Source organism: Limanda limanda, chromosome 7 (genome assembly GCF_963576545.1).
Source record: "Limanda limanda chromosome 7, fLimLim1.1, whole genome shotgun sequence".
In the NCBI taxonomy this organism is placed as follows: domain Eukaryota; kingdom Metazoa; phylum Chordata; class Actinopteri; order Pleuronectiformes; family Pleuronectidae; genus Limanda; species Limanda limanda.
In genome coordinates this window covers 3,573,688-3,586,554 of record NC_083642.1, presented here as the reverse complement: position 1 = coordinate 3,586,554, position 12,867 = coordinate 3,573,688, and the positions used below count along the sequence as shown (strand labels likewise).

Below are 12,867 nucleotides of genomic sequence, written 5' to 3'. Positions count from 1 at the left end.
TCTTAGTCTGTGAGTTTCCTCTTTGAGTTTTCCAGGAGGCGACAGGAAGTCGAACAGAACGACGCCGAAAGTTCGTCAAAGTAAAACCCGGGCCACAGGCCTGTCAGATGCGTTGGCTTTCCCGCCGCTTCACGGCGTTCTCTTCATGGCTTGACAGCTAACTGCCGTCCGACCCCTCCCTCTGCCCCTCCTCCCCCCTTCTGGCCCCTCCCCCCCAACATGTCCGACCACCTCCTCTCTCGCCGCCCCGACCGCTCGAGGACATCAGGGCAAGAGAAGAAGTGAGGGACGTTTTAGTCGAGGCACCTACAGGCGCTCATTTTGTTAGCCCCGCCCCTCCACCGAGGACGCAACTCTCCAACAGGCGGAACGCTCTGATGCAAGATGGCAGCCGGCGTGGCGACGTGGCTGCCGTTTGCGCGGGCGGCGGCAGTGGGATGGCTGCCGCTAGCCAAGAAGACGATGCCCAAACCGCCGGTGGACAAGTCGTCAAGGTCAGATGAGATCCTGTACGTGAACGTCAGCGGGGTCAGGTTCCAGGTGGGTGTGGCCGTCTACTGAGCATGCTCACGAATATGGTTTAAAAGTTAAGACACGGCTCCACCAGGAGAGGGCAGCGTTCGGATCCAAGATATTTTAGCTTCATGTCTGGATTTTGAGAGGAAGTGGAGACGACAAACTAATGGTTTTTCAAATTAAATTAACGAAGAGGCTGTTAGCATCATGACGCGTCTCCACATCTCAGTAACTTTTTAATGGAACATTTGTGTTTTTAACATTGTTTGTGTGAGTAAATGAGAACATCTGATATTTCTGTCAGTAAATCCGGTTCTGTTTAAAAAAACAGCTGACAAGTAAAGGTTTGACCATTTTACAAGAATACATAAATTGAAATTGAAACAAACTTTTAGTTGGAAACAAAAACATCTAACAGCCAAAATGCAGCATTTCTACTTGACTCTGTAGATTCTTTGAAACCTTGTTCGGTTCAGACCTTCAGACTTTTCACTTCAGTCTGAACCTAAAGATCAGGTGTGAAAGGTTCCTTGGACCCGGTTCATTACATTGACAACAGAGTCAAGTACAGTTAGACTCCGCCCACAGGACATGACAAAACTCTTAAGTCCCTAAATCACATTGTGAAACCAAAACCAATGAAACTAGTGAACAAACACATGAAGCTTCAGACTCTCAGGAGAGAAAAATCTGTTTAATATGTTTCGTTTCTATATCTGTGCTGCTGCTGTCTGCTTGTTGATTTAAATTCTGCTCAGACTCTGAACTTGTTTGGTTAAAGTGAGAAATGTCTCCTCTGGTTCTCGTCTGTTTCTCAGACATGGAAGAACACTCTGGATCGTTATCCCGACACGCTGCTGGGCTCCTCGGAGAAAGAGTTTTTCTTCAACGAAGACACGCAGGAGTTCTTCTTCGACAGGGACCCTGAGATGTTCCGACACATTCTGAACTTTTACCGCACTGGGAAGCTCCACTACCCGAGGCACGAGTGCATCCAGGCCTTCGACGAGGAGCTGGCCTTCTACGGCATCGTGCCGGAGATCATCGGAGACTGCTGCATGGAGGTAACCTGCACTTAGAGAGTCACTGACGGACAGTGAAGCTGAGTGACCTTCACTGACGATGTTAAAATGGTTGAGCTTTTACTGACCTTGAAGAATCGTTTGTCCTGAAGTGAGCATCACAACATGTTTGTCAGTTATCGACTGACCTTCTCGGGGTCGGCCTGCAACGCTCTTCTATTCATGTTCTCCTTAAAATATGGATTTATTTGTGTGTGACTCATTCTGACTAACAATCATAAAACCTTATTTAAGTGAACCGTGTTTTATTCGGGTCCGTACTGATGAGGCGTCAGGAACAGTTAACGTGTGATTTCTTGGTGTTGGAACATATTTTCCAGTCGACCCTGACGATGTGAAGATTTCACTCTGAAATATGTCTGAATATCGGATTTGGATTCAGATCTCAACCCTCCAGCAAACAACAGAACTGACGCACGTGTGTCTGTAGATTTGGCTGCTCAGGAAATAGAACAGGTTGTAGTTCAGCTTCCTCCAACCGCATGACCAAGTGTCCGTGGCCCGGACACTGAATTTTAAATTCCTCTAGTTCCTCCATCATTTCTGCAACATATTCTTGATGATTCTGCCGCCGTCCGGGGTTTAGAGGATGAGAAACAGAGCAGCAGCTGTGGATTTCTTTATTTCCCAAGATTTGACGTCTTGAATCTTCTCTCTGAGGAGCCTCAGTTCCTGCAGGTGACTTCTTGTCCTGCTGTTTTTGTTCTGAATGGTTTAATTAGACTGTTTCTGTTCATGACCCTAGTTAAACAGTTTGTGGAACTTGGGCATTAGAGGTAGATTTAGATGCATATTGATGTGAAGCAGCTGTGGACACATGTTGTTCAGCTGCTCAGGAAGTCGCTGGATTAGACGCGGCAGCTTCCACTTAAACGAACCTCTGTTGCTTGGATCCTTCAGTCTTTTCATGCAGATTTTAAAATGTCTGCATCGTTTGTCCTGTGCTCATTTGGGTTCTGTGACCTTTGACCTCAGATCTTTTCATAATGTTGGCAGCTGATGCGGCTGCAGAACTCGTTAAGTCTCTCTTGAGAAGAAGCATCATCAGCCGAATGACTTGTTGTGTTAGTGTCAGAACATTAATGGATCTGAGGGGGATTACTAACCAGCGCTGCTCCCCAACCCGCCGTTAAACTCCATCTCATTAACTCAGCGCTGAGGATCCTCCTGAAACTCGGCAGCTCAACTACAATCTGATTCGGCTCTTTATTGCTCCTGAATTTGGCTTCGAACTCATTCTTAAAGTAAGTGATTCCATTAAAGAGTCATAAACAAGTCATTTGTTCCGTCCTCTCTCCCCGAACAGCAAACCACCTGCTGAGCTCTTTAGATTTTATATTTGTCATACTAACCTTGTGTGCGGAGGCTTTAACATCTTTATATCCTCATCTATATTAAACGACTTGAATGAATGACTAGTCGTCCTTTATATCTTCATCAGGTTTGTTGGCAGCTTTCATGAAATGAGATTCTAATTTCTGGATTTCTTTTTTTAACTCAGTCAACACCTCCCACACAGTTTCCCATGGATTTGGATTTGAATCCAAAACTCTGTGAGGACGACCTGTTTCTCCGGCTGCAGTCGACTCCCGTCCACAGCGTGTTAACAGCGAGCAGTTATACTTAATGAACCATGGGCTGATTCCTTATTTAAAGATATATAAAGTGTTTACTGGTCTTGTCACTCTGCTGATAATGAGATGATTCTGTTAACCAAGGAAAACATTTACCTCCATTTTGGGAAATTTCTGCTGTTTAGTGCTTTGAGGTGAGAAAGGCTGTCGACTTGAGAAGTTAGCAGAAAAAAATTAAATGTGCAAACTCGCACTTTTTGCATTGACTACGTAGTGTGAGAACTGTCTCATTAACCAGTTCAGTTCCTTTTCTTGTAATTGGGCAACAGGAAAAGCAGCTAACGTGCTAACAAATGAGCTAACGTGCTAACAAAGCAGCTAACATGCTAACAAAGCAGCTAACGTGCTAAAAAAAAGAAGCGTCGTATAGTTCAGAACATGAGCGAAAAACGGTTGTAAATCATCTGTTAGCAGAGCTAGCTATCTTAAAACATCTGTATCAGTTGGATCGATACAAAGGAGCATTTAGCATCTTAGCAGCAATTAGCAATTTCATCTAAATACTGTGACTACAATGTAAAAATTCATACTTACCCTCTTGTCCAGGGTTAAAAACAGAGGATGTCGCACCTGGTTAAACTCTGAGATTTGTTAATAAGAACTATAGCAATGTGGCTTTGGTCTTCTACTGGAAAAACACTCAGGTCTAAAAACGATTCTTCAAATCTAATCTGCTCCCAACACAGATATAAAGTGAGGTCATGTTTTTCTACTTTTTACAGAACTAAGGACATAATGTAAAACAGTTGACGTTAGTCTCGATGCTAATCTCCTCTTCCTGTCCCTGCCTCTCTCTGTGAAGGAATACAGAGACAGGAAAAAGGAGAACCAGGAGCGTCTGGCCGAGGACACGGAGGCCAACGAGGGGATGGACGCCCCCCTCCCCCCCGACAGCACCTCCAGGGAGCGTCTGTGGCGAGCCTTCGAGAACCCCCACACCTCCACCATGGCGCTGGTCTTCTATTACGTCACCGGCTTCTTCATCGCCGTCTCCGTCATCGCCAACGTGGTGGAGACGGTCCCGTGCCGGCCGCCCAAGGGCAGCGTCAACGACCTTCCCTGCGGCGAGAAGTACGGGCTGGCGTTCTTCTGCATGGACACGGCCTGCGTGCTCATCTTCACCTTCGAGTACCTGATGCGTCTGTTCGCCGCGCCCAGCCGCTGCAAGTTCATGCGCTCGGTGATGTCCGTGATCGACGTGGTGGCCATCATGCCGTACTACATCGGCCTGGTGATGCCGGAGAACGAGGACGTGAGCGGCGCCTTCGTCACCCTCAGGGTCTTCCGCGTCTTCCGGATCTTCAAGTTTTCCCGCCACTCGCAGGGTTTGAGGATTTTGGGCTACACGCTGAAGAGCTGCGCCTCCGAGCTCGGCTTCCTGCTCTTCTCCCTCACCATGGCCATCATCATCTTCGCCACCGTCATGTTCTACGCCGAGAAGGGAACCAAGGGCTCCACCTTCACCTCCATCCCGGCCTCCTTCTGGTACACCATCGTCACCATGACAACGCTGGGGTGAGTTAGCATCAGTTTTGATGTTGTGTGTTCGCTGACTCTCTCTGGTGATGTCTGACATTACACAGATTTATTTTTGCTCCTGATGACTGTAGCGGCGTTAATACGATCGCCATGGCAACACGAGCGCGTGCTTGTGTGTTATCCTTCTGTTTCGTGTCGGGACGCGGACATGTCATTACTATTGGTTACGTGGGCGAAATTGACTGCCTGTTACCGCCCATGAAAAGAGATGAAGTGCGAAAAATCAAGTGTGTGTTTACGTGCGTGTGTGTTTGTGTGTGTCTGTGTGTGCTTCTGTGTGTGTGCGTGTTTGTTTGCCTCCCACTCGTTGCTTCTCGAGTACGGTGGTGTATCTTCACCCTGCTGCCGCCCACACACTCGCTGCTGCCGTGTGGATGGTTGAGTGTGTGTGTGAGTGTGTTTGTGTGTGTCTGTGTGTGTGTGTGTGTGTTTGTGTGTGAGTGTGTGTGTGTGTGTGTGAGGTTGATGGCGTCTTCACCCTGCAGCTCTCCAGCGCTGATCTATTATCTGCTGCTCAAAGAGCTTTTGGAAACATCAGAAATAGAGAGTGAGTCAGGAATCTGCCATAAGCACTGACCAATCCACCATCCAACACACACACACACACACACACACACACACACACACACACACACACACACACTCACACACACACACACACTCTATATGACTCCTACCTGTCTGTGAATGGAGAGACAGGAGGAAACGTGAATGAATGGAAGCGACTCGAGCAGTGAAACAGTTTAAAGGTCGTTGAAGTTATTTCCCTGAACGCAGGAAAAGGTCTTTTAGCTTCTTGGAGTCGGCACCATGTGACCGACACGTCCGACCGGGGGAGTGAAGCCTCTGACAGAAGCTGTAAAGTTTATCTAGAGGAGGATCGTGTTCCCTAAGCTGTGCAGGGTTCATTATGTTCCCAGTGTGGGGGTGAAGTGTTTAACACGGAGATCCTGCTGCCGTTAAGAAGACCCCTCATTATGCTGCCTGTTCTTCTCCGAGCCGAACCAGAATAACCACGTCGCGGCGCCCCGTGTGTGGCGCTGGAGAAGGAGTTGAAACCAGACGTGTCATCAACAGCAGCTTCAGTGTCATTCTGTGTTCAGCTGCTGGCTTCAAGACCAACAACTCATTACGAGGGTCCAGGGTCGAGTCAGAGTCAGTTTTCATGTCCTCTGCAGGTCAGGTTGGACAAACTGCCCATTAGCCACTTGCACTGGAAGCTTGAGAGTTTGAACTTTGGGACCAACAGAAGGAGGGAAACAATCAGATCAGGTTTAGGTCGAGTCTCTAACCGGGTGATGTCCTCACTGTGTTCTCACGTGGACGTTATCCTGAGGTTTGACTGGGGGCTGCAGGACAGACGCTGGAGAACGTCCACAGCAACTGACTCGGACATTTGCGTCTTCACGTACAGATAATTATTAGATTATCTGGAGTTCAGAGTGAAAACAGCCGGTGTCACGGACCGGGGACGCTTCAGGTCCACTTCACACTGAGACAGACTGAGACTCTCAGGACAGAGCAGGAGCAGGAACACGGACACTTCATCAAGACCTGGTTCAGGTTCAGGTTTCTCAATGTTAGTCCCGATTTGATGTTATTTATTAAATGAATTAACGATGCTAATAGTGATAAGTTGCTGAATGAAACCTCTGTCAGGACACGGTCTTTTATTGTGAAAGTCTCCTCTCGGTCCATTAGTTATCAGTGGGGAGAGGCAGACCTCTAAATGGATTCTTCAGACAGCACAACACAGGGCAGGCTTTTACCCCCCCATTCTCCCCCTTCCTCCCCCTTCTCACCTCTCCCTGCTCTCAGTTACTCTCTGTTTCCTTCTAGGGAGTGTCCCTCTGTGTCCTCACCTCCCCTCCTCCTCCTCCTCCTCTCCTCCTCCTCTCCTCCTCCTCCTAATTCCTCCTCTCCTTCTCCTCCACTCCAACTATCACAACAGAACCAGCAGCTTTAAATCACCAAATAAAGGAACGTTTCATTTCCTGTCCCAGGTTTGTCGTCCCGGAGACTTCGATCTGTCCCTGGTCTCTGATCCGATTTTCAGAAAAATGTCAGTAAATGATTCCACAAACGTTTCTGTTCCAGGAGAGAATTGATTTAACCGACCGGATTTGTGCTGATCACACAGATCCAGATGTGGAGAATCAGATAAAGAAGAAAAACCTTTACGTCTTTCATGTTTGTCTTGTATAGAAATTCAAATTCATACAACACAGTCACTAGGAAGCTGAAGCTAAGTTTTGTAGCCGTGAGCGAAAACTCACACGTTTGTGACAGAAATTAAGTTTGAAGAAGACGCTGCTCGCACAGGAGGCCGGTGCCAAGAAACCTGTGGATTCAAAGTGTGTGTGAGTATGTGTGTGTGTGTGTGTGTGTGTGTGTGAGAGAGACAGTCGAGGGTCAAGAGAGGGGGGGGGGTTTCAACATGGATTTGGAGATGATTTTTGGCAGTTTTCCATATTCACTCTCACAAGCGGTGGCGGCTGCTCGAGGGTTTTAACGTTTTGATAAATACAAATGTCACGACGTGGAGACATCCCCAACACTAGGTGGCGTAGTGAGCTGTTCTCAAACCACATTAAAGTGTCTTCAAGTCTATTTGTGGATGTTTGAGTTGTTTAGCAGCTGTTTTTAATTATATACCTGTGAATTATTCAGGAAAGCTTGTTTCATTCTAGAGTTTGTCGGCTGCTTGGATGTTTTTCAGACGTGTGTCTCTGTTCTGAGATCTTCACCTCGTTCTAATCTAGATGATAACAACAGAAACATTCATTTTAGCAAACCCACACAAAACCTTTAGTAATATTCAGGTAAAAGTCCCTGTGGACTCAGAATCAGAAATACTTGTTTAACCTAGAATAGAAATATATACAGATCAAGAATTGTAATAGGTAGAACCATGAATTAGAAGTATGTACAAATGTGCGTTATACGAGTTTTCCAAAGCCGTTGTATTGACACTTTGAGGAAGAAGTTATAAAGTCCGATGACCACAGGCAGACGTGACTTCCTGTTGCTCTCTGCTGAACGTTGAGGAGTCGGATGCAGACGTCCAAGTCCGTAACCTGGATACCAACCTCCAGCTCCACGCCCACATCCTCACTGACCAATCAGATCGAGTCTGATGCCGTCTTCTGTCCTGAACCTGCAGCTGACAAACACCCAGAGGTCGTTGAATTCCTCGACCTCAGCATCTCTCCTCCTGCGTCGGCTGCACTCACCAAACCTCACGTCCTCTAACGAGCGGGAGATTGTTTAAGCTCTCGTCTCGACTCCTTTTACACTGAGTCACTTCGTGCATCTGTGGCAGATCTGAAACAAGCTGAGTGTTAATGCATCCGGGAAGCGTTCAAGTCAGATCTGAAAATCTAATAACCACTCACAGTTTGATTCCCTCAGTCCGCCTCCTCCATCGTTGTGATTAAAACGACTCTCTTGTGTTTGTGTCGTTGGATGTTAAACACAAACTGAACTCGGTTTATTTCAACCAACCTTCGTTTTCAGGTGTTTCTTCAGTTACCAAACATCCTCAGGCGCGTCTCCTTCCACATCTGGATGAGGACAGAATCAGATTAGCTTCAGAAATGCTTCTCTTATTCAGATTGTATCTACAAAAATGTATCTCGAATACGCAGAGATCACTTAGGTGGTGATGACGTCTTCGGTGCATTTAGAAATGAACTTTCACGTGGTTAAACTCTGATTGTAATCTGATTACCAGAACACTTTTGAATGCAGCTGTTTCCAGAGCCAAGTGTTTTAATATGCTCCTGTTTACACCTGGGATTAAAACGTGATCCGTCACAAACCTGGTGTGGAATTTGAACTTTTCCGTCTTGTTTTAACGAAGAGTTTTATTTTTTGTATGAAGTTTTTAATGATGTTAATAGTGTCAAGAATTCACAAAATAAGATTTAGATTAAAACCTGTTTCCCATCTGCTTTCTTTCCTCTTGTTCTCGTCCTCGTTCTCCTCGTCCTCCTCCTCCTCCCCCCCACTCTGCTCCGATCTGCTCATTTGTTTCTCTTTGTTCATTTTGTTTTCAATGTTTTTCATCACTCCTCTTTTATTGCTTTGCTCCTGTGTTTTATCACTGTGCAAATAAAGTGCAAGTGGAATCATAAACCTATTGCAGCAGCTCCAGAAGCAATATGTGTGAGTGGAAACACAATCTGCTGCAGCTGATTCAGAGTCTGCGTCCGCACTCCAGATAATTCCCTTCTTCTCCTTCAGGTGGTCCGATAACGACCAAACCTTTCAACTGGACAATTAATGCTTCATTTCACAGGGGAAATCTCTCATTTGTTCATTGATGAGCTGAAATTATCTCACGTGGACTTTCTCATAATGGACGCCTGGAAATCACAGATAGGAATAAGACACATAATAAAGAGTGTGTGGTGCAGTTTCAAATGAATAATTACAGACATAAAACTTTAAACAGACACAGATCTAAGACATGATCCAAACCCGAAGCCCGCGGTCGATTTCCTTCCTCCGGTGTAAAATACCAACACACCGAGTTAAAGTTACGACTCCGAGCAGCAGAGTCGGGATGAAGAAGCAGCCGAGCGTGAAGAGCTGCTCCTCTAGAAGCAGTAAAGTTGGATTTATCAGTTAACGTTCAAAATATAGCTCTCTGTTGTTTTTAACCTCAGACTGTAAAAGAAAAAAAAAGTTGGACGACGTTTCTCCACTTCCTCCGAAAATGAAGGCAAAATACTTCAGATACACAGTTTGGTCCATGTCTGCTAACATGGAGGAGGTTTATGATCTTCACCTTCAGCAGCCGTCAGGTTGAACAGTTTTATAATCTGTGGTTTCAACCAACAGGAGGAAATGGTGCGTTGCTGTGGCGACTAATTTCACAAGTAGATTAATGCACGTTTGCCAGATAAATTGAACTTTGACTAAAGAGGCTTGTTGCAGTTTTTGCAACGTTCTTGTCAATGAAACCACTGATCACCATGTGTGCAGTGAAGCATGCTGGGAAAACAGAGGCTGTGTTCAGATGCAGGGACGTGATTCCTCAGACAGAAAATCCACATCATCACTTCTTCTTTTGTTTTTCCTCTCACAGCGACTTCGTGCTCTGACTCTGACCAGCCGACCACACATAACATAAAGAGTGGTCGACAGAGTTTTACATCAATTTGTTTACAGTGTTTGACATATTTAAACAATTAGAAGAACATTCTTTTATGAATCTTTAATTCAAACGTGAGTCTTTGGTCTTTTATGTGGTTTATGTGAAACACACAGGAGTATATAGGAGCAGCTTTAGTGTCTGGTCTGCGTCCTCTGGCTGCTGCAGAGCACTTTAACATCAACATTATTTATAAGAACAAGAGGGGAAGCAGCCGCTTCCTCTGAGGAACAGGATATATATGAGTCTGAGAGCGGGCCTGATGAAACAGCCTGGGTGGAATTATGAAGCATCTCAACGCACGGACACGCTGTCGGTGTTTTAATAGAGACGGAGCGAGGGAGGGAGGAAGAGGAGCGAGAGAAAAAACAAATCAAAAAATGAAATTAAAGACAGATTGTTTTCACGCTGCACCTCCATTTCCTGTCAGAAAACTCCCACCTCTCGCCGGCCGGGACACAAAATGGCAGCTGCGGTCGTCCTCTGGGTCCTGGAGGTCAATAGATGAGTTGTCTAAAGTTTTCCACTGCTTCAAAAAAACACCAACATCTGGCTTTTGTATCAACAATCATCATTCACTCCTCGGTCCAATTGACTCAGATTCAGGTTTTGATCGGCTCTGGTTCTGGTCAGCAGCGATGGAAACGAAGGTGAACGTCTTAATAAGACAGCGAAGTGAGAGAGAACAGTTTCCAGCCAATCACGATGTTGAACATGACGCTAACAAGCAGACAGACAAGAATTGGAAAATTATGAGGTTACCCACATTTAAAAATATGCGTATTCCTGCTTATTATGGTGAAAACGAGGTTGAAAGCATCTGAAGATGATTCACAGATGATTCTGCATAACAAACCATCGGAGGCATCACGTTCTTCTTTTCAACAAAAACCTCAAGACGACAAGTTTACGTGGAAGTAACGATGACCTCTAGTGGCTGTAGTGAGAGTGACACAGGCGAAGGAGGAAGTCGGTGACGTATCAGTGATGTTTTCCTGTCGCCATGAGGGAGATAATTTAGGAAATGCTCCTCAGACCAATCAGCTGAGCAGATGGAGATGATTGCATGAAGTGCGTGAATTTAAAAAGACAAACTTCATTTACCGTTCATTAGAAAATCAATGAATCAATCTCCCTCTGTCTCTGTTAATGTGGACGAGCTTGAAGTGAACCAGGTCCCTTCACCTCAGGGTGGTGACGGAGGTGAGGTCGGGCTGAGGGGGGGGGCTCATCAGGTTGGGGTTTTGCTGATCTATGCGAACGTCTCTTCATCCTCTCCTCCTCCTCCTCCGCGGCTGTAATGGAGAGAACTCCACCACAGATCCATAATGGCAGAAATCAGCGGCCGGCCGGAGCTTCTTAGGACCACAGTGTAAAAAACCATCAATACTGAGCGATCGACCGGGTCGTGGCAGCGCCGGCGTAACGACTCTGTGATCGGCTCGGCTGGAGATCTCTGAGGGAGGTTTGTCAAACAGATCTACCAACGATCCATCATGGTCATTCCTGTATATTTCAAATGACTGAGTTACAAAGCAGGGAGACCAATAAGACCTGATACTCTCTGATAACTGTAGATTATGTTAATTAACGCGAAAAGAAAAGAAAATAATTTGAATGAACGTTTAAATTCAATAAATTAAAGTATTTTTTCAGCTTTTATTGCATCTTTGAGCGATGATCACTTCAAGCATCTTTTTGGGAAAAGTTTGATTCATTATCGAAGGAAATATATTGTTTTATATTCAAGTGAATCATTTTTAAAAGAGTTATTACTGTTAAAAGCTTCACATGCTCTAAACACATGACGCTCCTCAGACTGCTGCAGCTCCTCTAGTCAGCCTCTGTCTCAAACCTTTCAGCTCCTGTCTCTTTAAGACCCACCCCCTCCCCCCCTTCGAACTTTACTGACTCCGTCTCAATCTGACGTGAACTTTACCGACAAAAAAAGACCTTAAATCAAAAGGTCGGTCACTGAGTTCCTTCCTCTCCCGAGGCATGATGGGAATGCGAGTCCGAACATCTGCTCTGTGGGCGTGTTGGGTAACAGGTCACTCTCGTATAATGTCGGACTGTGACATTTAAAACAGCAACTGCTTCATTATCACGTTTGCACTGATTATGATAATTCAGACATTAAAGTAAAGAGTCCAACCTGAATCCAGAGTGAATTTTTAAAACTCTGTTGACGGCTGGAAACCAAACAGCAGATCAGTGAGTGAAAGAAGCTTCAACACTCATCAGGCTCTTCAGTGGAATCATCCGTCAACAGATGTTTCTCTGATGAAAGTTTTGCAGGTTTCGGACCCTCGACTGATCGTGTGTAAACCAGAGATTCTCCTGAGCAGGAATCAGGATTTACTGAAGGGATGGAACACGTTGAATCTTTCTCAACTCATCTTCAAACTCAGCAGCATAACGGTGACAAAATCTGAAGTCTCACACACACACACAAACACACAAACACACAAACACACAAACACACACACACACACGCACACAAACACAGACTCTGATGCCTTTCAAACAAGCACTACCAGGAACTTATTGCAAAATGTAATTAAGGATTTTATTCTTTACTTTTACCCCTGAGACACACACACACTAGCACACACACACACACACACATACACACACACACACACACACACACACACACACACACACACACAGACACACACACACACACACACCATTCAGTGTCCTTCAACATGCCAACAAAGTAATTTATCTTGTTGTTGTGTGATTAGGAAATCCTTGTTTCAGACACAAAGCCCCCGACACACACACACACATACACGCACCCACCCACACACATACACACACACACACACACACACGCACACACACCAATATACCTGCTGAGTGGAGTTGTTACCGTGGTTACACGTGTGGTGTTTGGACATTATAATTACATTAAAGTTCACGTGTCAGATTT

The 12,867-nt window shown here is 45.5% G+C and overlaps 1 protein-coding gene across 1 annotated transcript in view; it reads left to right on the top strand.

Annotated features, from left to right (window-relative positions):
* Positions 1 to 384: 384 nt before the first annotated feature.
* Positions 385 to 12,867, top strand: part of kcnd1 (potassium voltage-gated channel, Shal-related subfamily, member 1) — a 31,007-nt gene continuing 18,524 nt past the window's right edge. Inside the window, exons 1-3 of the mRNA XM_061075375.1 lie at positions 385 to 540; positions 1,335 to 1,580; positions 4,035 to 4,747. Coding sequence (XP_060931358.1) covers positions 385 to 540; positions 1,335 to 1,580; positions 4,035 to 4,747 — 1,115 coding nt within the window. The remainder of the gene's footprint in view (positions 541 to 1,334; positions 1,581 to 4,034; positions 4,748 to 12,867) is intronic.